General features: G+C 44.5%; 1 protein-coding gene across 8 annotated transcripts in view; it reads left to right on the top strand.

Annotated features, from left to right (window-relative positions):
• PALM2AKAP2 (PALM2 and AKAP2 fusion) overlaps positions 1–26480 on the top strand; it is a 272673-nt gene extending 246193 nt beyond the window's left edge. For 6 of the 8 annotated variants that reach the window (XM_069777058.1, XM_069777055.1, XM_069777057.1 and 3 more), the window contains 4 exons: positions 2183–4574; positions 12769–12947; positions 16346–16384; positions 22827–26480. In XM_069777058.1, coding sequence (XP_069633159.1) covers positions 2183–4574; positions 12769–12947; positions 16346–16384; positions 22827–22919 — 2703 coding nt within the window. In that variant the 3' untranslated portion in view covers positions 22920–26480. The remainder of the gene's footprint in view (positions 1–2182; positions 4575–12768; positions 12948–16345; positions 16385–22826) is intronic. The other 2 variants (XM_069777054.1, XM_009930953.2) reach the window with 1 other exon arrangement.
• Positions 26481–26823: the final 343 nt, after the last annotated feature.

Below are 26823 nucleotides of genomic sequence, written 5' to 3'. Positions count from 1 at the left end.
GTTTCAGTGGCTGGGGTGCACAGCTTCGTTACTTGATTTTCTGCATCCGTTGAAGATCTGTTCTTGCGGCTACAGAGGACATGTAGTTAGCTACCAATGTCACTAGCAGCTTTGATCTGTCTGATTAGAAGCAAATGTTAGCAGGAGTATGATGGCATACTCATGGTTTCTGTGAAAGGGGACAGCCAGCAGCCCTGCACTGACGTTTATGTCCCTTTGCACAGACTGCTCCAGGTAGCAACATTCCCTGTTTTGCACCAGCAAGTCAGGCAGGGGAGATTTAAACTCAAAATATCAGAAAGGTATTGCAGTCTTAGTCTTGTCACCTGACTACCTGTTATGTCATGAAACCTGAAGCTCTTCAGGCAAATCAAGAGCAATTCTTGCCCTCTCAGGTTAAAAGAAAGTTTATTCTTTCATTCCTGCTGTGCCCACTCAAAAAACTAAGGACTTTTTTACTGTTTGTTCTGTATTTGTTTGCAAAGCATCTGATTTCTTGAATATATCCTTAGTAGGACTGAAGAAGAAACTGGCCACAGAAAGTGAAATGAGTAGAATGAGTGAAGTATGTCAAGTAAAATATATATAGTCAAAAGCAGGTTGGTTGTTTGAATGTTTTTAAAGGTTTTTCCCAATGTTTAAGCACAATTAAGAAGAAAGTATCTAGTGGCTGAAGCCAGCATTGTCTTCAACTGTGTACAACTACATAATTAGACAAAAAACTTTTTCAAAATGCTTTTAGAAAGAGTTCTTCTGGCTGGCTGGCCATAATTCCTTAAGGTGTGTCAAATGCATTTTACTGCCTATATAACCCAGAGGCAATGTGATTGTTCAGGTCACTGGTAGGTGCCGTTGTGCTCCTAGCTGATCATCTGCTGCTGCTGTGTGTATTAATAGCATGCAGGATAAGGGACAGCAAGGGTGGGGGTGAGTAGCAGACAATGGTGCCCTTGTTTGGTGGCCACTGAGTTCACAGGGTTTGATCAGTGCCTTTTGCTTCCCAAGCCCATGCCTCACACATAGAAACACATGTGGAAAGGGAGCTGGAGACCTCACATATCAAGTTTCTGTTTTAAAGTGTTAGTCAAATAGATGTGTCACTTTTGGTTTTCAGGAGTTAGGAAGAGTTAGCAAAAGTTAGCAAGTTCTTTTTGAAGAATAATGTTGAAAATGCCCTCTTCTTTTCTTTTGGTGTTTCATTTTTTTGCCTTTCAGCAGTAAAGAATTATTAAAAATTCAGTAACATGTTACCAGCTTAATCAGAAGTTCCTTCAGACTTTACTCATGGGAAGTTCACTAGGCTGTTTGACCAGTAAAATCTGTCCGTACCGAAACATAAATAGTGTTTCTTTTAATACCCTCCTTGAGAGCAGAGACAACACATCAGGAAGAAATGTGAATCCAGTGCATCTGCACTGCAGATCAAAGCTGTGGGAGGGAGGAGACCATGACTCTGGTGCCTGCCATGCTCCTTGTGGTGGTCTTCATGCCGTGGGAGTTGCAAACGCTTCCTGTCTCCCAGGTCCAGTTGCGTGTGGGTTTCCGTGTGGGCTGGAGAAAGACCCCATGTCTTTCTAGCACCATGTAATTCTACCCTGCATTTGATGACCAGGATTGATCCACTGAGAAATGAACATTCCCTGCTGTTGCCATGTCTTTTTTCCTAACCTGGGATGAATCACCTGCTCTTCCTGCATGTTAGCATATGTTTCTGCAAAACGGGGGCAGTAATATTTTTCATCTGTAGAAGCATTATGAGATTTCCATTAGACACAGAAAGCATTTTTAAAATACCAAGATGATAGGTGTTGTGTCCTGCATGTGCAAACCTTTAAAGAACCTAAACTGCCAAGTCATTAATAACCTGGAAATCCAAAGCTCATTTTTAGTGGCAAACCAGGACACAGGCATGCAATAATGGCAAAGTGAGGATGGTAAGCAGATGGGAGATACTTAAATGAAAGTTTGTTGTTGGTTTAGTGCCTTGTCCAGCTTATGGTAAAGTAACTTTCTATTTTTTGTTTTGATGATGTGCCTTGTCTTCCCACACTCTGAGGGGCTGCTTTAATCTCAAGTTTAAGAAGTGCTAGGATTTGCTTTCCAGATGGTGTTTACTCTGAAAAAAAAAAAAAAAAAAAGTTGCTGTTTAGGACTTCATCATAGTTTTGTTCTCTCACTTTAGAAATCTTCCAGAATCCCTGAGGATGACATCAGGTTGAGAAAAAACAGAGACCAAAACTGTGCCAATTCCTTGGAGCCAGCTACTGTGCTTGCTACAAAGGAAGAGAAAATGGAAATTGAAGTTCCAGTTTCTGAACATAAAAGCATCACCACAGTGGCTTCACCACATCCTATAGACAATCCAACCCACTACTTTTCCCCTGCTGCCAGCCACAATGGACTTAAGGACAGGCACGAATCTCTGGACAGCGAAGTTGCTAAAGAGATCAGATACCTAGATGAAGTGCTGGAAGCAAATTGCTGCGATTCTGCTGCAGATAATACCTTTAATGGTACATCGTCCCCTGAACCAAGTGCAGTCTCCATTATGGATGGCTCAGGAGCATCTGTTAATGTCAATAATGATTCAGTACCCAGTGAAAGGGAAGAAAATGTAGCTGACAAGCAGGCACCCTTGGTAGTTGAACCACGTGAAGGTAGCATAACAGATGAGAACCTGAAATCTAATGGCCATTCCTTGGGTGGACTGAAAGAAGACACTAGGGAGAGTCTGAAGGTGCCAGGAAGTCCCACTTCTTCAAACAGTTCTAGAAGATCCTCTAAGGATGGAGAGACAACTCTTACAACCCTTAAGAAAGAGGCTAAGTTTGAACTACGAGCCTTCCATGAAGACAAAAAGCCCTCAAAGCTCTTTGAAGATGAGGAAGAGAAGGAAAAATACAGGGTCCGCAAAGTGAGACCATCGGAGGAAATGATGGAACTTGAAAAGGAAAGAAGGGAACTAATTAAAAGCCAGGCTGTCAAGAAAAACCCCAACATTGCCACCAAATGGTGGAACCCTCCCCAAGAGAAGACCCTGGAGGATCAACTGGATGAAGAGCATCTGGAGTCCCACAAGAAGTACAAGGAGCGCAAGGAGAGACAGCAGCAGCAAGGTGTAACACCAACATCCCCCAAACAAGTCAGCTGCTCCTTTGTACCACCAGAGCCAGTCAATGTCAAGAAAGAGGATATTGTCACAGAGCAAATTGATTTCTCAGCAGCCAGAAAGCAGTTCCAGCTGATGGAACATTCGGGTCCATCTCAGGGTCAGGCACCACCAAGACGGTCAGGAACACCCAAAATGTTCTCCATCAAACCCTTCTACAAAAGCCTCAATTCTCCGCATGTAGACAGGCCACTGTCCTCCATGACAAGACCCGTTTCAGTGTGTGGGCAAACAGGACAGCTTGAGGGTAACAATGCTACTGTTGTCAAAGCACAGAAGGTCTCCTGTACCTCAGAAGATGATACAAGTGCTCAGACTACCGCTGTTGACCCAGTAAGAGAATTACCATGCAGTGATAGCCCCAGAGCCGGACAGGCCTCAAAACTGTGGGTGGAGGATGGAGAATTCATGAGTGCGAGAGCTGTCTTCACGGTGGTGAAGGATGATGGACAGGGTGTGCTAGACCAGTTCCCAAAGTCAGGCAGTGCCTCTTCCCCTCCAGAGGAGCTTGACTCCGGTTTGGATGACTTGTCTGTCAGGTCTCAGGATACTACCGTCCTGGAGACCCTTTCCAATGACTTCAGCATGGATAACATCAGCGACAGTGGTGCCTCCAATGAGACCATGAGCGCCCTGCAGGAAAGCTCGCTGGCCGATTTCTCCCTGCCACAGACCCCTCAAGCCGACACTCCGGCTGAGTGCAGGGGCGAAGGCATCTCCAAGTCGTTCAGTGACCTGGGCTGTGACTCACCCTCCTCTGCTGGGGCAGACTCCATGCTGATTGATGACCAGCTGGCGTACCATGCTGGCCTGTTGGTTCAAAATGCCATCCAACAAGCCATAGCCGAGCAGGCGGATAAAGCAAACTGCAAGGAAGAAGAAATCCCAGCGGAGAAGGAGATCTCAGTCAAAGAGCAGCCAGCCACCACCAGGCCAGCTCCAGCCTCCAAGGAGCAGCAGAACCCAATGTTTGAGCTACCCCAGGTGTCTTCACCTGTTCAGGAAAAAAGGGACACCATACCAAAGACTTCAAAAGAGGAAGACTCAGAACTCAGGGAAGGGAACAGTTTGCAGCAGTCGCCTGTGTACTCAGCCAACCAGCCGTTCCTTGTGGAGGAAAGTAGGCACGAAGTCAGCTATTTCAGCAAGTATTCAGAGGCAGCTGAGCTGAGGAGCACCGCCTCCATCCTGGCCACGCAGGAGCCTGAAGTGACTGTGGGCCCTTTCAAGTTACGGTCAAGGAAGCAGCGGACTTTGTCGATGATAGAAGAAGAGATCAGAGCTGCCCAGGAACGAGAAGAGGAGCTGAAGAGGCAGCGGCAAGGTCTGCAGGTGGCACCAAGTCATATTATGAAGAGCGCACCACCCATGCCCACCAGAACTATGTCTTACAAAACTGCACCAGGTAAGAGCCCAAAGCGTCAGAGGGGAAGTGAAATGTGACTGAAGGGTCAGGTCAGGTTCGGTTTTATACCATATCTGAATGAATACATTGTTTTGCAGAGGGTGGGAGGGTTGTCATGACTTCATCTGCCTAGAAACTGCAGGCAGGAGGAGGGCATGGGACAACCCAAATTACTGTCTGTAAGCATGCCTCTGGGCATTTTTTTTTCCCCAAATGTAGCGTAGAAGTAACTTACTTACCCTGCTGATCATCATTAGGAAACCCTGTGCTCTGTTCATCCTCTGCCACGTTGTGGCATGACATGTCTACCCACTGAAATTTAGGATTTTCACAAGGAAGGACAGCAGTGGTTTTTTGCAGCTCTGTGGCTATCTGAAAGACAAACATACAAAGCCTTTTGTAACAGGCTTGCTGTTCTCTTGCACTTCATTAAGAAAGTGCAAAGGCAGTGGAGATGTACAGATTTGGGGATTTTGCATTGGATTTCTTTTTGTGTGTGTTTTACTTTCTGTTTTCAGGTATTTCTTCCTCTTCTTAATGAACTTTGTCTGGTAAAAAGATCTCCAGAGCTGTGAGTTGCCATGTATTTCAGCTGGTGCCATTCACTAATGGATGAGACAGGCATCACAAACAAAATCCTTAATAGATTCAGTAGAAGTCCTCCTCTGACTGATCAGCTTCTGGGTCCTTGTGGTGGCATTCACAGCATTTGAAGCATATCTTGCTCCTCCTTCCCCTTTTCAAAAAATAAAATCAAGCACTCATGCCTTGTTAATACAACATAAAGAAGGAAATCTTAAAAAAAAAAATAGAAACATGCCAGGCTTCTCTCTGTGTAGTGATTTTTATAAGTGTAGACCTACATATGCTTTGCAAGTACTTAGAAGTTTTTATTAACAGTGATCATTGTGAAGAAGTATTAATTTTACCCAGAGTACTTAAATTCCGTCCTTATTTCCACTGGTGTAAATCCAAGCCAGTGATGCTTCGAAAATTGTGCAGCATGATCCTTTTCTTTTGAAAGTCATGGCAAACTTGAATAAGGTCTGGATTTAGTCCATTACCCAGTCTGATTGTGAACTTGGACTGTTAGGCAGCACATAAATAGCTAATTCTTGGTTTTGTTTCTTCTGCAAAAGAAGATGATTTTAACCTGTGTTTCTTGCCAAAAAATGCAGCAGATGTTAATAATTTCTTTGAAGTGCTATTGTTATTACTCCCATAGAACACCATTTTTGATAGGGAGTCTCCATAAACTGAGGTGTTCTGAGCCTGACAAGATGTGAGAGACAGGGCACCATAGACCTCAGCTAGGAGAACTCGTATAAAGGTATGCTCAAGACCGCTTTCAAAAACAGCATCATCTGTAGCTGCAAGTGCTCAAAATGAGGCTGATAATGGTTGCTTTTTACTCACAAGTGATGTTAGAAGGGTTGCTGACACTAATGCTTGTTTTAATGGAGCATCTGGGAAAACAGTGTACTTCTGCTTGTTATTATTTCTCTACACAACAAGGCATTTACTTTGTGTCTGATGTGAAAATGTTCATTGTGAATTACATTCTAGTGAGAATGATAAACTTATATTTATAATGAATCATTCCAGACAGTTTCCTTTAAATGTCCAACTGCTGTATGTTCAAAAAAGGAAATTGGGATCTATTAGCCAGTGATTCAAGCTACTGCAATTTGCAGCTGGTGACAAGGCAAAAAATTAATTTCTAGGAAAAGGATGAATATGTGGCAATGTGTAAGGATGTCATTGATCAAAAAAACCACAAGGAGCATTGCCAAAGTCACTCTTAAGTCTGCTACTTCTGGTGCTTTCTAAACAGCAGATGTGCTCAGCAGAGCTCTCAGCTGGTGGAAATTAGCTCGGCACCCTTAGCATTGCAGGATGCATACCCTTAGCCCATCTCATCCTTGCTGTCCCTTTAGCCAGCTGTGTTGCAGTTAAAGCTTGCAGGCATCCTTAAAAGTAGGGAGAAGGGATACCATGCAGTCTCTTGGAAGATTTCAGCAACGTTCCTTTTATTTTAATACTTACGGCATGTTTTCAATATTTACAAAAACGGAGGCAAAAGCTAATTCAGCAGAGGCAACAAAATCTAGCTGTAAAGCTTCATTGCGGCCACTTACAGAGGTGATTTACAAAGCAGAAAAGAAAATCTACTTGTGGTAGGCACAGTAAGGAATATGCTGTAGAACATGTCTGATACTGTAATCCAAATATCTAGTTTCACATAGAAAAATAATAATAATAATAGTAATAGCAGTAGTAGTAACAAGAAGAAGAAGCAGAAGCAGAAACAGAGGAACTTTTGTCACCAAATTGCGTTTGCCAAAGAAAGAATTGGCACTCTTCTTTTACCATCAAGATACCTCAGCAGAAAGGGATTAGGGGGTCAAGTCTAAATTTGAAAAATCTCTTGCTAATCCATAAGCGGGCAAGTGTAAACTCACCAGAACTCTTTTGAGGAGCTGCAGTAATTAACTTAAATAGCAATGGCCTACCTATCAGGTTGCTTTTTCGTGGTGGACTGGGCAGAGTAGCTTTACTAGGACTCCTGGTGGTCCCTAGTTATTTATTACTCCCATTTCACTTCTTTGAACCATTGTTATGTGGATAACAGAAACACAAACCGCATAAAAGGACTAGAGGGAACTGAATTGCTACTTTGACTGAGGTGTGGAAGATTAACACAATTTGTGTGGGTGTATGTATGAAATAACTGTTAATTACTTTAGATAGCAAACAGGCTGTTTTTATCACCCTGACATACAATTTTCATACAACTGATGGTAACATTAAACTTGGTGTCTGCCAACCACCCAGCAGAAGCCAACATGGTTCCTAGTAATAAATGTCTGTACTGCTAGTAAGTATCCTTTAAAGCTGTTTGGGATGATTTGAAGCAGCTTTTTAAACCATCTCAGATCACTGGAGTAAAACACAGAGTAATTTCAGTGGAACAACGACTATGTGTTGTGTGCACACAGGACAAGACCTTCTCCAGAGTACACCTGGACAGGTGAAGGGCAGAACCTATGCGAACTCCTTTCCCAAAAAGTTGGGCTTCCTGCATGAGGAACCCCAAGAAAGAAAAAAAAAATGCTTGAGCATGGCTAAACGGAGAGTCACTGTGGATCCCCAAATATTTGTGGAGCTGTATTTAAATTTGAACATTTCCTGTGTTGTTTTGCTGCAGCACCTGCTGCCTTTGGTGAGGGGTTGAGCAGCTGCACAGCAGGTCAGTGGTTTTCTCCTACAATGTGTGGTCGGTACACCATCCCTCCTGGGCAGACCAACTGGGGCTGTTTGACAGTTTATTCAAACAGGATGATGAGTGTGTAACACGAGAGGATCCAGCATATATTAGGTGGTGTAATTCCCACGTTCCTTTTATTAGGAGTACTTAGACCTGTGTCTAACTTCCTGTAGTGCCTGGCTCAAGTAATCCTGTTCATCAAAGGAGGTGGGAAAATCACTACATGAGGGGTCTTGGTTCAGTGAAGGCTTTTCTGTTGGAGAGAAACCCTTTGTGAATATTTGCTGTCTCATGACAAGGCACGAGAAAATCCCTGACATGAGAAGCCATGCCTGGGAGAAGCTTTCCTGAAGCTGCCACATCTGCCTTTTTGGTGTTTGTCACCAAAGCATTGCCAGGTGAGGCAGAAGGCACACTGCATTCCCTGCACCCATCTGCAGGCGCTTAGACCCAGCTGCACACGCATCTGGGAGAGCTGCCCACCAAGCAGTCATCTTCTGTTGTCTTCACCTGATGAACCGAACCAGATGAGAGAATTTCAGTGAATGGCAAAAGCCCAGGGTGGGAGTTGCAGTTTAGAGATGGAAGTGATCAGGAACCTTTAAATTTCAGGTAACTTCCCTTCAAAAGCAGGGGGGCAAGCGGGCTGCTGTTGTTGTATTCTTTCTTCTCCTTGCTGCTTCTCCTGAGGGACAGCTCTGGAGGGTAAGCATCTGCCAGAGGAGCCACTTCAGCCTGAAAACCATTTTCCACTTTCTTTTTCACTAGTAAATACCTACACTAAGGAAACTTCTCAGATTCAACCGCAGCCTGAAGGTATTTTTTGTATGGTGGGAGGAGAAGCAGAAACTTTGGGGCAAAATATTTTTAATATTTGTGGCCATTGCAAAATTTTTAATGCCCTGTATACATGTAAAGAATAAGGATCAGGTATAATACATATGCATGAATGCCTTTTTAAAATGAGAATTTTGAGCAAGGCTACAGCAGAAATTAAGCCTCTGAGTTTACAGAAGATACTGTTTCCTTACGCCTTCATAAGCACCAGTATGAAAAAAGCGAAGTTCAACATTCTTTTCAAGGCTTCCTCTGGAGTGCTCATCACTCATCCCCTGAACACCTCCAGGAGTGCCTTAACAGCATACTAACCCAGTTCATTTGCCATTTGCTCTCTTATTCCTTCCCTAGCGGAGAATGTGTATGAAGTGAGAGAATCTTCGAGACGTTAGTTTTTTAATGTTTGCTTGTTTGTGTGTTTGCATATTCATGTTGCTTTACCTGGTGTTCAAGAAGACCAACGAAGCCCACCTTTCACCTGGAGTGGTAATGAGGCTCCACATTACCAGATGGACTTTTTTTTACATATTTCAACTATCCCCTGACTCCAGCACAGACTAGTCTCCTAAAACAATGTCTTGCTGAAATACCTTATTAGTTTTCTCTGCTGTGCAGGTGTCTTAAAAAATGCCAACAGCATTGGTAAAATAGTTGCTCTTACTTCTGTGAAGCCCCATTCTTCCCATCTCCTTTGTACCTTAGTTAACACTATATGGTGGCCCTTGGTACCTGCTGGTTACTTAGTCATGGCTCAGGCCCTTGTCCCAGGGCCTCACCTTGGTCACTCTTTCATCTTGATATTGCAGCAAATCAGCTGAGCATCCTTCCTCAGCTTGCAGCAAGTGCTTGAACACCCATCAGGCTCTACAGGGTGGATGAATCACCATCCCAACCCCTCTTGCTCCCCAGAGCTGTGCAGAGGTTTTGGTCAGAAGAAAGCTAATTTGTCCCCAGCTTTTACACATCTTTGATTTTGCAGAGAGGGCTCAGGCGATGTCTTGCAGCCACCAGACCGGGACACAGCAGCAGCTGCCCTTTCCCTGAGCTTTCCCTTCCCCTCTCCAGGGCTGAGAAAGGGCGTTCTCCATAGGAGCATCTCCTGCCTGCCCCAAATAGCACAAGAGGCAGGAAATTAAGAGAAATCAAATTCCAGGAGCTTCCTACTAGATTGCTGAAGCCAGAGAGTGGAGGAAGCCATCACCAGAACTGAAGCCACAGGACATTTTTGGAGTCCCTGTGAAAGAGGAAGAAAAAGTAAATGTGTAGGTGAAGATTTGTGATGCTATCGCCTGTACTCGATAGCTTGCAACAGCTCTAAAGGTGATCTCAGAGGACTACCTTCCCCTGGAGAGGAAGACACTGCTGATAACCACTGTTAACTTGCAAGTGTGATCATCAGGCTGCAGTTTTTGCTGGTATCCCTCAAGTGTGACCCTGTTTCCATTTGAGTCAGAGCACAGGTACTTTATTACTCAGCTTGCATTTGGGCAAGGACCACCAGCAGTGTCTGTGCATCAGGTGTGGGCAAGGGACTGTGGAAGTAGAAAGTGCCTGTGATCATCATGTCTCATGATAATTTTATGCTGAATGACTCTTCTGCCTGAGAACTGTACCTTATCTGGATGAAAATCTGCCAGAAGAAAATTAACCAAGCAACAATTCTAACACAGTCGAAACTGACAGAATAACTCTACAATGGACTGAAGCTCTGCATGAGGTTCACGGAGTTTTTCTGTGGTTGTTCTGAGAGCCCTGAAGCCTCAGACACCCCATTATCTAACCACAACCTCGCTGATGGCTGTGCTGGTTGCTTGCCTTTCTGACACAGTTGGCACTGGTAGAATCTCTCTCTTCCACCTGCCTACCTCTTCTCACAAAATTTTTAGGAACTTACTCTTCTGTGAAAAGTAGTTGAAATGATGCCGTGAATTCCTGAGTTTTTAGTGGAATTCACTTACACAGAGAAAATGGTTATATAAGCATAATTTCTTGCGGATACAAACCAACAAAACACTGTTCCCTTGTGGGCCAATCTCCTTATAACCTTGGCTTCTCTGTTTGTGAAAAGGGAACAGTGACACTGTTCATGTTGACACTGCCCAGCATGCACAGAAGAGTTGCGTGTTGCTGCACATATCCAGGGAGGGTGGATCAGCTTGAGATATCCCTTTTCTAAAATGCAGATCCCCAAAGCCTACAGTTTGCATTGTTTTCCCGGGGAAGTGGAGTGCAATATGCTCTTTTCAGGCCTGTCCATAGGTCTGAGCATCCTGTGATGTGTCTGCATCCCTGGGGGAAATCAAAAGCTGGGCAGACATCTGAGAAGCGTGATTCTTCCTGCATTACTTGCATACATCCAAGACAGTTACTTTAAGAATTAAGTAATACAGCAAGATATCTCACCCTTAATCAGGCCTTTTATTTTCAGGAGACTTTTTTACCCACTGGACCTAAAGGGCGCGGTGACAGTTATTCTTCTCTCTTCTGCTGAGCAGTCCAAGCTGTGACACATGGGTGCAGGTGGGCAGCTCAGGACCTGCTGTTGGCCTCTGCTTTGGCAGCGTATCTCCTGGTTGTCTGTGGAGCTGGTGCAACCCAGAGAAGAACCTATGCCCGTAGACATTCCCCCTCCAGTCTCTGTGGTGGGGTGATTTAAGGAAGAGAAATTTCCAGCCTCATCCCTGCACTGGCCAGCTTAAGCTAAGCCTGTAACGAGAAACCAGTGATCTTGGGTTTTTCCGTACTGGTGAAAAATGAAACAAGCCCAGCAAGGGGATTTCTTGTAACAGACCTCTGCAGTGTCGACTCAGGTTTCACTTCTTCCTTCAAGAATAAATCCTGCTGATCCTTACAGGGGGTTTCAAGGCTGCTCTCTAGTGGCTGCCACTGTTACGACGCTTTTTGGAGGAGCAACTAGGGTTTTCATTTGTCTCAGCAACAGAAGTTTCATGAAAATCTGCACAATCCTTCCAATTGCTTCACTTATTGGTAAGGCTGTGGGGGTGGCTTTTTTCCTCCTTTTTTTTCTTTCCCATCCCTTGAACCGTTTTATTTCAAAGACCTGGTGTGCCATGGAAAAGAAAACCTGATTTTGGTTCCACATTGCTTTCTGCTGTCATAGCTGAGGACCACCCCACCTTATTCCCAGGATCTGCCACTGTCATCCTCATTCTTCCCAGCAGGACAAGGTGGGCAGCTCACCCCGGATCAGCACCTGGTGATGAGAAACACAGGCTGTCCTCCCCGGAGGAGCCTGGGTTGTCCACCCCCTGAGCTCTCCCGCAGCTCACTGCAGTGGTCTCCTTGCTCTGGCCTGCCTTTTACCCACCTCTTCAGCTGGGGTCACTCTGCCTAAAACAGGCTCCCCTGGGTGAAATGGGCTCAGTCAGAGAGCAACCTGACTTCTCGCTGACTTTCCTCCCACCAGGTGACCAGAGGGCCCTGTCTGAAGGAGGGGTGTGTGGGATGGAGACCCCATCCTGCTCTGCCACAGGTCTCCCTCCAGGAGCACCCTCTGCAACTTGCAGGAAACAGCTGCCAGGATGAGTTGCACCAGGGACCAACCCAAAGCCTTTCACACTTACAAAGCAGTTAAAAAGCACTGGAAGAAGAGAAAAAGCCAGCAATGCTTACCAAGATGCCTTCTCTGGGTATCTTGCACGTGGTCCCTGGCATACAGTGGTGGCATCCTATGTGCTGTATTGTCTGAGCCAGAAAAAAAATAATCTTGCAATTTTCCAGAATCTTACAAACATTTCCAGATCACCAAAATGTGTCCTCTAGGATGAAAGAGGGGTAATTCAGCCAGTAAACAATAGTGGTGGGTTATATTTGCATTGTATCATGTGGTAACTCTTCCAGGTTTTGTAAAAAGATTTTGTAGTGTTTTGGTGCAGTGAATTTCAGGATGAGGGAGAGTGTTTTAAAAGCCCATGACCATCCTGATTTACCAGATTGTTTCACAGGCTTCTTTCCAAACTGTTTCTGCATTCAAACCCCACTGAAAATGTTTCTCCAGCTGTCGTCGTTTGGAAACAACTTGTGAGTCCTTCAGCTTAGAAGGGGTCATTCCTTTTCATGTCATTACAGGAAAGATAGAGAAGATCAAGCCTCCACCATCTCCCACCACAGAAGGCCCCATCTCACAGTCTGACCCACCACCTGAGGAGCCTGCAGGAGCCCAGCGACCCAAGAACCTGATGCAGACCCTCATGGAGGATTACGAAACACACAAAACTAAGAGACGAGAAAGGATGGATGACAGCAGCGTAAGTGCACTTTTCTTTTTCACTTTTTGCTCTGCAATAGAGACCATGACTCGTGAGAACCAACATTCAGACAACAAAAACATTTATTTCCCAAGAATCTGCTCAGATCACCGTGCAAGTGTGTAAGAATTTTAACATGTTGTAAGGGCCAGTGTGTTTGAAATGGAAGGATGAGGGCCAATGGAGAGGAAGAGTGTCACTGATGGAAATATCAAGGCAACTCATATTAAATTTCATTTTAATTAGTTAATTAATAATAAGGGCAGTTGCCAATTGGCAGACTCTGTTAATTCACACATCACCAGGACCCTCCAATGGGTTATTTTAGTGGCTCGTTGAACTTTGTGCATCAAACATGTATTCATGCCTGTGTTTGTAGACCCCCTAAATCCTGTCCCAGTGTGCTCAGGATTCAGCGTAAGTGGATAACTTCCCCAGAAACCACCCCTTGCAGAACTGGATTGGGAATGTCTCAGAAATTAACTTAGATCCTTCAATGGGCAGCATGCTGTTTCCCACTGGATTTGTTGTCTTTCTTCCACACAAACAGAAAATCAGCAAGAATTTCAGTTTGTGAAATGAGTGCCTGCATTTCAGTCATTACTGTCATAGAGTTTAACCCAATTAAGGTGTTCTTTATTGGAGGCACTAATAAGAAGAGCTATGAATTCCATAGCTGGAAGTATCAAAATTCAGGTGCAATCTTTATGCAACCTTTATACAGCCTGTTTCCCAATAGAGCACAAGGTGTGTCTTATTCAGACTCATTACTGTGGGCAATGAGTGCAGAAGGTAGTGAGATATAAGTGCAATATAAAACTTATTAAACAGACACAGTGTTTGCTGAAGCAGCCACAGTCCTCCATGCATTTCCCGGAGATGTCAGTATGATGACCCCAGCACCAAGGAGCTCTTGCTCCAAACAAACTGCTTTCTAGTAATGTTCATTAAACGTAGAGTCTCATTAGCTGTATAGAAGTAGTGAAGGTTTGTAAGGTGAATACTGCACTAGTCTGGCAGCTTTTAATCATTACCGGTGAATATTGCACAGGAGCACAAGATACTTGAAATTGGAAGGAATGCAGTGTAGAGGGGTCCTGTTGCATTTCTGCTGGTTTACTAAAACGTAGTAGGAGAGCTGACTCAAAATGTAAACAGATAAATTTTCAGAGCACACCAGAAACTTTCTTGTCCCTTCTTCTACTGAAGCCATGGAAAAACACAATCTCATCATCCATCAGGCTCCTGCTGCCACGTAGGAAGCCAGCTTGTGCAGTGGAGCGTGCCTTGTTGTGGCAGCAGCATCTTGGGGCCATATCTTGGGAAGGAGCTGGTCTCTGGTTTCCCCTCCTTCCCCAAAGCACTCAGTGAAATGGGGTGGCTCCACCTGCTCTGGTGAGTGCTGTTTTCTGGCATCTCCCCAGAGAATCTTTCTCCCTGAAGGGTACTCAGAGGCTTGCAGGAGACATGTCTCACCCTCATGCCCTTTGCAGGAGCCGGGAAGAACTTTAAAAAAAGAGGGGCATAAAACTCCTGCTGTGCAAACCAGAACTGGTCCTCAGGAGTCCCGCAGTGCACATCTCAGTCTGGTGGCTTGAAACCTCGGCGTGGCAGAGAAGCTGCTCTGCTAAAGAGGTGACACTCAGCTGGTACTCATCCTGCACTTTTCCTCCATCTTGGTGAAGAGTGACTCTGACTTGCCCAGCCCATGAAGCAGTGGCTTGTGGCTGAAATCTCCTCCCACAGCTGTGATGGTCACATGCCACTTGTCGTGCATGTTGTAGCACACAAAAGACATGTAAGATGTCGTTAGACCTAACTCCCTCTGCTCAGTTACCTGAGTGCAACTCCTCAAGTGCTTGCAGAGCTGCACATGTGCCACCTGGAAAGCAGGTTGGCTGTGACTGCATAGTCTCTTCTGCAGTTTGAAGTGAGCCCTGATGTCCTGACCAGAGCGCTGGTCTGGGCAGTGTCTAACCGAAGAGGTGTGCTCTGGGTGCCAGCTCAGCTGTCTGCTGCTGCTGAAGCTGCCCAGGCACTGACCGCCCAAAGATGCTCTGCCAGAGCATTGGTGCCAGTCAGGCAACTTGTGGGATGGATCCTTTTCTGGGACAAATTGTCAAGGCTGCAGTGAATTTACAGAGCCCCAGTGCACACCGAAGTCCCGCAGTGTTGTCATTCTCCTCTTCTCTAAGCCCATTGAATACAGCCAAACAAAATTTGCATTCTTGCTGCTGCCTACCCAAAATCCTATTAGAGGGCTGTGTCCTGCAGAGCCCAGGGAGAGCTTCCTTGGATCAGCAGGAGTGTTTTGTTTCTCTTCCATGCCTTTTTCCACTCTCCTTTTGTAAACAACTCCCACCATTGACAGGAGAAAGATAATTGAAATAAGAAGTGCTGCACTCGTACCACTGTTAGTTTGAGCTAATATTTTACATGGAAGGCTAAGCAATAACTATTTAAACAACAAATAGCTTTGATTTGTTGGCAGAGGACATTTGACCATGTGCTCAGGCAAAAGATTTCTGTAACTAACAAAGCAAAAGACCACACCGCTGGCCTCTTTTTAAAAATGTGTGAAATACATCAGGGGAAGGAGCATAACTAGCAACCAGACAGGCAGCTGCCACTTAGAGCATTAAGTCCTGAGAGCTGAATGTGGTTCAGCATTGCTCTTTGTGAGTGAGGGGAACCAGAGACTTCCTCAAGTACTAGAAGCAGTCAGGGTCCTGTGGCACCCGAGGCTGAACAGAGCCAGCACGGCTCCAGGGGCAGAAGGCAGCAGCCAGTCTCCTGAATGGGATTGCGGAGAGATTTGATGTCCGTGGAAACTCCCCATCGTATGCTGAGCACACCAGCAGTACTGATGTATAGAGCTTCAGTTCCTCCCTACATAAGACACACCAAAAGGCAGGAGGATGATTTCAGTAGGACGTCTGCCCTGTCTCTTCTTTAAACATCACCACCTTCTGTTTTGTGTCTGGCTTCAGTGGCTACAACACAACCACTCTGGCTGGAGCTTGCAGGTTTTGCGTTTCAGAAACAGGCAAATCAAGCGCAACTGCTCTTGGAAGAACTGCACTGCTCAGGCAAGGGGACAGTTTCTTCCAAAGAGAATGTGTTACAGTAGAGGTTTCCACAGGTGAGAAAAAGCGAAAAAGCAGCTGCAAGAAAATGGGTCAAGCACTGATGGTAAACAAGACTGAGACTGGCCAAGCAACGTCATTAAAAAAACACCAAAAAGTGACTAATTTTTTTTTTTTTTTATGACACCAAGTTGCTTGAAATCTTGTATTCTGGAATGTGCCAGTTCTTGCAATTTCTTTATTTTGTTCTTGTTTCCTAGTTGTAACATGCTTGTTCAATGTACTAATGCTGGTCTTTTCCCTTTCTACCAGTACACCTGTAAATTACTGTCTAGCAAGGTTACTTCTGAGGTACTTTTCAACTGCTTATTTATTTTTGCTTCCTCTTGCATGGTGATTCCAAGTGCATGTTGCTGCAGTTTGCATTTTCATACTGTGTGCCAGTGCTGTTTCATATCAAAACTGGGATGCAAATGTGTGTGTGGGATATTCCCTTGTACCTCTCATCAACAAGTATTTGTGTGGCTGGTTTTCTAACCTTTGGATTCTAGTTACAATTTCTGGCATGGGAGGGGTTGTAATTAAAGGGATGGGAGCTGTTGCCCAGGTCTGGATCATTCCTGAGGCATGGAGAACTTCTCCTTAATCCCTGTTATCATTTAGCTGGTAAAGCTAAACCTGGGATCCAAGCATCCTTAGATGCTGAGTGAAACTGCTGTGGCTTTCCTTTGTCTCTGATTACAATGTATTTAGCACTACCAAAATCTCTAGTATTTTGTAAAAAATCTGCACACCAACCTTTCATCTGTGGAAGAAGAGAGTCACATCCAAGTGCACAGCCTCAGTCTTGTGAATTTTGTGAACCTGTCTTTGTGCCTGTCTGTTGTGATGTGACGACTGATTACAGTCCCACAACGTAGCATCAGTGTTGGTCTCAGAGTAGAAGAAACCCAGACCTGCTAAAGAAAGGGTATTTACAGTGACATTTGGTATTTTAGTAAGGCAATAACTTGCATAGTCCTTATCCCTACAAAGCTGAACTCTGCCAAAGGCAAGAATTTTAAGAGCAGGGCATTGACAGCAACTACACTTTTGCAATGTTTTTTAGGAACGACGTGCTCAATAATGTGGACATTTCCATTGCCTGCAATTTTCTGTGCAGACTTATGTGTAAATCTGGACTTCTCTAAGAGACACAGAATGTGGTAATGACTGACATTCATCTGTCCAGCATCAGCATTTTTGTATAAACATGAACCTTCCACTGTTTCCCTATTCCATAACATATTTGACCACATCAGCTATACCTCAGGCAAGCATATGAACATTTTCTGTCCTGGAAAGTAAAGGAAAGTCAAGTCTATGCCATTTCCTATTCATTAAATAATTTAGTGTGGGTTTTATGTCACTGATACAAGCCAGTGATTAATCTTTGTGTAGAGTATTTATAGAGAGTTTATCAGTGTAAGAGCTTTCAGAGACCTGGTTTTAGACACAGGTTGGGCCTCTTCTCCCCCATAGTATCTGCACAATAACCTGGGTTACAATTTATGAATGGTCAGTAGTGATCAGAGCGTTTGATGTTGTGTGAGAGACAGAAGCTCAGGTGTAGATTTTACACGCCCAGCCCTCGGCCTTCTGCTGGGAAGGGTCGCATGTCTGCCTTGTAAAAGGATAATGACGCAAGGAGTAATGAACTCAAAATGAAGGTGCATGGATGGGAAAGGGGGTAGAAATGAAAAAGGCTGTAGGACACAGTGATTCTGTATGCAGGTGGAAGTATGCCATCTGGCTAATCCCCATTGTTAAGCGTCAGACTGAAGAAACTGTTTGGTTCTCACTGGAAATCTTTAGCTGAAGCTGGGCAGTTTTTTCGGAAGGAACAGCAAGTATTAAGGCGTGATGCCCCCCTACTCTCTACTGACCCCAGAGCTGAGCCGTGTCTCCTGTTCACCAGAGCCCTCTGTAATCCGCTCCGGTGCAGGCAGGTGGCTCAAATTTAATCGTCGTTGGCAGCGCTGGAGGAGCAGGGGCTTCCACGCGATCAGCCTGGCAGCTCCGCTCTGGTAAGTAGCAAACCCCCAGCAAGGTACAGTAGCTGCTGAAGTTATGCCACATGTAGTAAACCACAGCCTGCTTCGTTAGGTTGATGTGGTTTTAGCACCTCCAAATTCCTGCAGCCTATGTTAAAGCACATCTGTCTGCTGTTTTAAAGACACCACAGGTAACTATGTGCCTGCACATATATATGTTGTTTTTATCCTCAACATCTTCTGCTTTTGTCCCTACAACTACACATATCTTCACATTTATGGGGCATTATCCTGAGTTTGCTTAATATCAATCATGCTGCAGGAGATACTACAGTAAGGTGACATTTATGCAACATTAAAGGCTACTGCTGAAAATTTTTGTGTTGCAGAATAGAAAACCAACATACTAGATTTGATGGCAGAGGGCACACGGTTATGTTTTAATACGTTTCAGGTAAACATATTTTTGTGTCAGATACCCAGCTCTTCACTGTGCTCACTAGAGGTCTGGTGTATTCAGTGAATAGCATTAAGTAGGTACAGTAAAGAAAATACCTTTATACTGGAGAAACAGATGTTCTTTGTCTCTCAGTAGTTCCAGTTTTATATTAAAGCATTTAGTTTATCATTCCCGAGCAGGAGCGCTCACATCTGCAGAAGCAGGCAGCCTGTTCCCTGCCTTTGTGCTTCTCTCTCTGTGCACAGTGTGCTCCATGGAGCTTTGTTGTGCAGTGCCTTTCCCACATGGTACTGGTAGATTTCAGACACCCAGACTTTGTATTTTCTGGTTTTATTGCTTTTAGTTCTTCCAGGTCCAAATGGGAAGGATCAGTAAAATATCAAGCTCCAGAAAAATCGTTTTGCTTCCACATCAGTTTTGCTGCTACTGTGCAATAAAAATTAGCCTGTGCTGTATAGTTGTCAGTGTCATTCAGTGGTGGGGATAAATATGCTTGGGACTAAAGCATATCTGTATTTTGCTTTTTATTCCCTTGTTACCAGTAAGAAAGCAATTATTGTTACATCTGTTGGAGGGAAACTCAGGACAGGTTAGTCTCCATCTCTAGGATGGATAGATAAATTAATCTTACACCTGACAGTAGCAGCTGTTCCAATCTTTTTTTTTTTCCCCCCAAAAAATCCTCAATAATAAATGGAATCTGTCAGGAAGGAGGCCTCTGCAATTCTTAGCAAGACCCCAGAGCTGCAACCACAAGATCCACACAGTACTTTTTTGCAAAGAGAGGTGAAGAGTGGTTTTGACAGCCCTGTGTATCTTGGGATATTTGTCTTTCCCTCACACCTACTTCTGCTCTCCAGATTCTTCCTCTTCTATTGCAGCTAATAGTGAAGTCGCGTCTCCCAAATAAGACATTGGATTTTTCACCAATGTGGCCTTACCATTAGGGCATAGCCAGCTCGGTTCTTCAGCCTAAGCGTGAATGAACTGTCTGCTTCATCGTTTTTCTGATTTTTGGTGTATGCCTTCTGCATGCAGTTATGAGCCTGGCTGCCTTCGGATGCCCTGACATCCCTGCCTGGGTTGCCCTGCCTGCACCTTCTGAGCTGACGTGAGACATCATCAGGGAGGACACTTACAAAGCATTGAGGTAGCATTTTGTAACATGGCCAAAATGCAGCATGTTCTAGACCCCCAAACCAGCCACAACAACAAAAGCAAAAGACTTTCCTTCCTTTCATCTGCTGCAGAAAGCCCCTGGGTGCTGGACTCATGATGGGTCTACAGACAGCCCTGATACCTACCAAGAATATTTTAAAATAGAGATCATTTGCTATTTTCGGCAAGCGGCTTCCTGGGTTGTGAATTCAATGCTCCATTGAGGAGTCCCAATTCTCCACTCAGTCATTCCAGTTCCATGCTATAATTACCCCATTGTTTCCTGTAGCGGGTGTAAAACTGAGACAGCCTAGTCAAAATGAAGGTTATTTTAGGTCAAACACTCTTTTCAGTAGATTAGAAGAATAATTTTGGTGTAACTATTCAAAAGGACCTTTAACTTACTCGTATCTGCTCTACTGTTTGGAAGGCTTGTTTATTAATACTAAGCCAGACATCAGTACTTGTTTTTCCTGCAAAGGCTAAGTCCAAATTCAATGCCCTCATGGTATCTCTGATATAATTCTGGAAACAGTTTTCCTTGGAGCAACCAGCAAGGTTTGCAGAAGTAGACAAGCTTCTGCGCATGTTTGCAGATGGGATAAATGGAAGAAATCCTGTTGCCATCTTTTAAGGCAAAGACGACCTGACTGATCTAAAGCAGAAATCTTCAAAGTTTAAGGGTCCTGACTGTTGCAAGCCATCCCGAGAGACCATCACAACATTGTGCTTTCCAGCAAGAGAGAAGACTGACTGGAAACTGTTGTAAATTATGTAAAATCCATTTTATTTTCAGCTGGCATAAATCTACAGGCCAAATTCAGCAGACCTCATTTAAATATACCACTACTCTGTGACAGTGGCAGTTTGGGTTTGAAATATAAGCTGAATTTGCTGTTTTTTCATGTAAATTTCAATATCCAGTGGGGAGAACAGCAATATTCTGTGTTTTATTTAATCATTATCCCATAGTGGTCTTTATAGTTTCCTGTCTAGCAGTATTTGTCTGTTGCCATCCAAAAAAAAATCACTGGGTTTTTTTCTCCCCTTAATTTCTAACCCTGGAGCAGCCACTGTCTTTTCTTATTCTGAGAAGATAGTAATATGGTGCTGATACCCAGTCCCAGTTTTGCTTCTCCATTGTTCAGTTTGGGTTGTCTTTCCCTGGTTCATGCACTCAGAATCCCAACCATGTAGTTTAAACCACTGGTCCTCATCCCCGCAGTAGGAGTAGCTCCAGTACGCTGCTTACAGGCTGATGTCCCAGAAGGAATTTTTTTACCGATTTTGGGGGGGGGGGGGTTAAAGATTTGTTAGGTTTGTGAGCACATTTGCCCTCTACTGGGTAAAATAGAAACTACTCAGCCCTGCTCCCCCTTCCACGTGGTTGCTCTGCAAAAACAGGAGGCATGTTTTGGGGCAAAATTTCAGCAAAAAATCCCTCTGGTGGACCTGGACCAGCTTTGTAGCCCTGGTCATTGCCAGGAATCAGATGGAGCTTTAGCTCAAAATAGTCTCTGTTGGCTAGATTTTGCCTTTAGTTCTTTGGCTTGTTCATAGTCATAGTCGAAAGAAACTAGGAGGGCAAAGAAATAATACAGCTGGCAAAACTCCACCCTACCTTCAGCTCCTGAGTGGAGGTCTGGGTCTTAGCATAAATGCAGAAGTATGTTCTCATTCTCTTAAGCAAAGTTAATGGCCTGTAATTTCAGCTGACAGTTCAGAGCTGATTTCCCGATACTGCCTGTACAGGAGCCCCTAGTACCTGTGTACTTTTCCAACTACAGCTTGTCATGAGCTGAAAAAAAAGAGTTACTTAGTCTTATATTATTTATCTTTCTTCCAGTTAAGTCTGAAGTCCTCACTGCATCTGACTTTCTATGCAGAAGAATAAAATAGCATCATCCTTTCTCAAAAGGAGTGTCCAGAGCAGCTTGCAGGAAGCCTAGGGACAGAGGACAGCAGGCATTGTTTCAGTGAACACTCACATATTTGTTGGGGGTTTTTTTACAATTTTTTTTTTTAACTGACTGTTTAAACATTTCAGAAGTTTACTTCTCTGGGAGGGCTGTTTTAAAACACATTGAGGGCAGCAGATGTTGGCAGCTTTGTGGTTTGATCATGGAGCTGTTGTTCAGTGTTGGCCAGAAAATAAGATTGCCATGTGCTGCTGTAAGAAGGCCCCAGACCCCTTTATGTCTCACTCTGCTGGAAGAAAAAGACTCACTGCCATGCATTATTTGCCAATGAGTACATCAGGTGCACATCACGATAACACCTTTTCGTTTTGTCTGACAGTTTTTTTCAACCTCGTTAAAACAGTTTCTTACTTTTCTAGTTAATTGTTTCTGTGTGTGCATGTGTGTGCATATATATAATACATACACAATGCGTATGGTTTTGTAAGTGTGCATATATGTGTATGTGTGACTTGGTGTGTGTGTATGAAAAATACAAAAATGTATCAGGGCCCATCTTGTACCAGACTCTGCAGGCTGTGCAGGTCCTCCTTGTGTAAATCTCCTTTTTGGCATGCACGGGGTGATTTTTCACTCCAAGAGCACTTTGATTACAGTGCGTAGGCTCTCCCATTGGCGTAGCTGCAAGCCAAAGACCACGAGAAGAAGATGCAGGGGGGGCTGCCTAGTTCTGCCTAAGGGGGTGACGTGCTGAAATAAGCAGCAGACTGCTTTCCAGCCTGCACACGCAGCTCCAAAGCAGTCTCTGGGCAAAGGTTGCTGGCTCCTGGTACCGAAAGTGTGCAGCTGCCCCTGGGAAAAGGACCAAGACCCTGTGCCCTGCCTTCCCGAGGCAGGGATGGGGCAATGTGCACTGGGCTGGTAAGGGCCAGCTGGGGCCCCCCTGAAGTGAGCGGGATGCTGCCAGACAACTCCGACCACTTCTGTCCTCCCATGGTATGGCTTTGCTCGTGTGCCACCCCACACCACCCACACCTTCACATCACCAAGTGCTTCATCGCATGAGTCCTCCCAGTTTGCACGAGGTGCAGCCCTGGGAGACGTGCGGGAAGGGCTGGCCCGGCTGGTCCCTGCCTGCCCGGGCACGCAGTGTGGGGCACCCCGGCACGGGGACGAGGGGCAGCTGAGTGACATGCTGTGTTTTCCCTTTCTCTCCCGGCCAGGTCCTCGAGGCGACCAGGGTGAACCGCAGAAAGAGTGCTCTGGCACTGCGTTGGGAAGCCGGCATTTATGCCAACCGGGAGGAGGACGAATAACCATGCTGCAGCGTGAAGACAGCGAGCAGGCACGCCGAAACCAAAAAAAGAGAAAGGAAGAAAGAAAAAAAAACCAAACAAAACACAAAAAACACCACGAAAGCAGCAGCATTTTAGTCCAATATTTATTAAATACACAACAAACTCAACAATGCACATATAGACACAGAAATGATCCAACTCATGGCAATCCTAAAACAACAGGAAAAACCCACCTAGAAAATACCCCCTTCGTCTTCCCTCCATCCCCCCTCTGAAATAATGCAATGGGGAGGGTGCCGGGGGTGGGAGCGCTCAGTTGTCCTCACGGACCGGAGAGGCTGCAGGTGCGTGGTGGGAGGTCAGTGTGGAGGAGCCTGTGGCCAGGGCTCACGCTTGTGCTTCCCACTGACCAAACTGAGAGCCCTGCCTTGCCGCCTTGCTCCCGTCGGACCCTCCTGCAGTTCCTTCACCTCCCACAGCCGCTGCACCAAGATGGTCAGCATTACTTCAGCGTACTCTTATCCAGCCACAAAACACAACAATATTGCCCTCTGTTGCTGTTTATTTAAGGGGACCGCAAGGTTCAGTTTGGAATTGGGGTGGTTTGGGGGGTGGGGGCAGGTTCTACTCCCCTTTCTAGTAATTTATCTGTTTAAAAGGAAAAAGAAAAAAACAGGGAGGCAGTTACTGCAGATGTACAATCCAGTAGACTCAGTAAAACAGTCCTTGTGTTGCAAACACAAGCCATCACAATTTAGGAGTGGAATAGATGGGGATGAGAGCTAAGCCAAATGGATTATCTTAGCTTTAGGATCCTATATGCTTGCAATATCACCTGAGCGCCAGGTTCTCAGAGCATATTTACGTAACAAAGTTTCTAAATAGAAAATCTGTATTTAGCGGATGACAACTATTTTTTGATGGTGGGGAGGGAAAAGAATGGCGTATGTGTAAAATCTATGAAGATGGATAATTTGAAGTAGAAAGGTAGTGGGAAAGGGATACAAATAAAGGACATTTAATTTTTAAATGAGGCAATAATTGAACTAAGCCAGACTCTGGCCTAGAAAGAGGTATGAAATAAAGAAGAAAGATAGTTACGTCTTCAACTATATTTATACAACATAAAAAGCCTTTGAAGTAGAGTGCTTTGTGGAAGTCTTCACGTTTCCAGGCAACAAAGAAGCTAAAGGGCATAATGAGTTGGAAGGAGTGAGCAAGGAAGAGCAGACAAGGGAAGAAAATACTATCTTTGCCGTTCAGCCAGTGTTTTCAGTGCTACAAGCAAACCATAGAGCCTTTAGTTATTGCTTAGGCTTGGGATCAGCAGTGAAGGATTAGTGTGGATCTGTGTGTGTGTGTGTGTGTGCGTGCGTGCGTGTGTGTGCGGGGTGTGCATGAGGCTGGCATACCAGAAAGTGTATGGCAGTGCGTGTACTGATTATTTTCTCCAAAGCTGTTTACCAGCTATAAGGGTGAGTGCTAATTTCTTTTTTTTTCTGAAAGGGGATATAAAAACAAGGCACTGAGTTAATGCAGTATTTGTGATATTAAAATTTGACCCAACATGGTATTTGCATGAGTCACAATTGCAAAGTATTGACCAGTTTTGTAAGCTGACAATTAGGAAGAGAAATGTGGTATTTATTCTTGTGCTTTGTATTTGTATGTAGTATAGAGGCTGCGGGTTTATTCTTTCTTTTCACGCAAGCAATACAATAGGAATATTTTACAACTGGGAACCATAATTTCTGGATTAGAAACCAACAAGTTTGGGAGGCAACAGAAAAAGAGACACTGAGCTTTTTTCTATATAAAATATTCTGCCTTTTTTATAAACAAACAGTTATTATTTTGACACCTTTTTAAAAAATCATCAGCCAGGATAACTGGTCCTCCCTTAAGCTTTTCCTCGGTTTCATTACCTGCTGTGCTGTTTTATCCTGAAACAGTGAGCTCATTTAAAATGAGTACCGATACTGTGAACATACTTCTGGTGCTTTTCTTAAACAAACACAGAGCTTGCAACCAAATTATTCCCCCACCCCCACATTCAGTTCCTCTAGCATTTGAATTCTGTCCATGGACACTATCATTTTGAGGCTTATTTTCAGGGAATTGTAGCAAATACAATTATATATACCCATTAACTCAGTTCTGTCAATTGTCTTCCTAAGTGCTATTGAACAGAAGAAAACCCTGCTGAACCGAGTGTTCACTGTGATAAAGGCAGCGAGTTATCTCAAGGATGCTCTCTAAACCCAGGTGCATGGGGAGGCACTACACCTATGAAGGAATTACATACCTAATGAAGTGGACCCCTTGTTCAGACATGGCAATCGACAGTGGACTGTGATTCATGTCTGCAGGTGGGTCGTTACCATAAGACAGTAGGAAAAGCAATGCCACCAATGCAGCACTCTAGTGAGACCGTAGGTCGTGAAGCTGCATCCATGAGCTCTGCCCATCTGTACCAAGAGGCGTCCTGGCTCCCTCCACCCTGGGTAGAGCTTAAGTGAGACTGGGAAAAAGGGGTTTCCTGAGCAGAGGAGACAGCCCCTGTACTTACAATGAGGTGGTCTTGCACCAAACAACACTCTTCAGAGTTCCCCCCAATATTTCCTCCCTGAAACCAGGGCAGCCCTGGGCTGCCTTCCCAGGAACCCGTATCTTCATTTTCTTTAACCTGGAGGCCAGTTTTTTCCTCCTTCTCTCTCATTGGGAGCCAGTGACATTTATCACCCATCATAAGACATCTCTTCATGCTTTGCCACATCTTCCCCTACTGCCACATTTGGCCTTCAGTCTTTGAAGTGAAAATTAAATTGTTCCCCTAGAAAGGGGATGTGGTGGTGGGGAGAGGCCAGGCGGGAGTCCTGTGCTCTAGAAGCATTCGCTTTCAGCCCCTGCAACAAAAGTACTTGCATGTATCAGTCCAGGACAGTCAAACTTTCTACCCAGCACAGTTTTCTCTTCCAGAAATTATGGACACTCGTAAGCAGCAGCACACATTCAGTGCTCTGGTAACACGAGTGCAATGCAGTTTACTTGCCTCTGTTATTTCATTTGCATGCTACCAAGCTTAGGTGTTTATAAGTATACACCAGTAATATGTATCTTATCTATATATAACTATATCAAATGCAACAAAAGAGCACTATTGCAGAGTTAACTTTGTCTCCACAAAAGAAACGCTCAGATCCTTTCCCGTGGCAAAGACTGGTTTTAATGAAACTGTGTATTGAGAAATAGTTAAGCATTAGCATTTGTGATTATAATCAGTTTGGGGTTACAGTGCAGGTTTTCTGAACAATTTGTTTTAAAAGCTGCCAGTTTGGGCTTCATCTTGCTCCGTACTGACATTATCTGAAGGAAAATACAGTAGCATTGACATGATTGGCAACAAAAAGGCGGCATCCTTGTCATGACTTATCGACCAGTTTCAACAATACCTGGCTTTCTGTATGTTAACCACTTAAATGTTATCCTGCTTCTGTTTTATAGTGACTGTGAGGCCTACAATGCAAGTATATAATTATTTTCTCATTAAAACAGAAACCTGTGTTGTGTTTCTATAAAGCTGCCTGTTTCTTCTCATTCTTGCAGGAAGGTGTACCCCCACAAGCAGCACATGGCTCGAAGAGAGTGGCTTGTGTCCCACCTCCCAAGGCAGTCAGTTGGTCTCTCCCCCCCGTTCTTGACTCTGCTTCTGTCTTTTTGTCTAGAGGCGGGAGAGATCTCCTTTTCTCCACTCAGTGGTGTCAGCTGCGGATACAACAGCATCCCTGAGTATTTCTTTCCCATTAACATGCTTGCGGAGGGTTGCAGAGCCCAGATCTGCTTCGTGATGAATGGCACAAGCTTTCTTACCTTGCTCCCTTCACACCTGCAGGACCCCTGCCATCCTGCACAGTAAAGCACA

Source organism: Haliaeetus albicilla, chromosome Z, assembly GCF_947461875.1.
Source record: "Haliaeetus albicilla chromosome Z, bHalAlb1.1, whole genome shotgun sequence".
In the NCBI taxonomy this organism is placed as follows: domain Eukaryota; kingdom Metazoa; phylum Chordata; class Aves; order Accipitriformes; family Accipitridae; genus Haliaeetus; species Haliaeetus albicilla.
The sequence above is the reverse complement of the archived record's forward strand: the minus strand, read 5'-3'. Positions and strand labels throughout refer to the sequence as shown.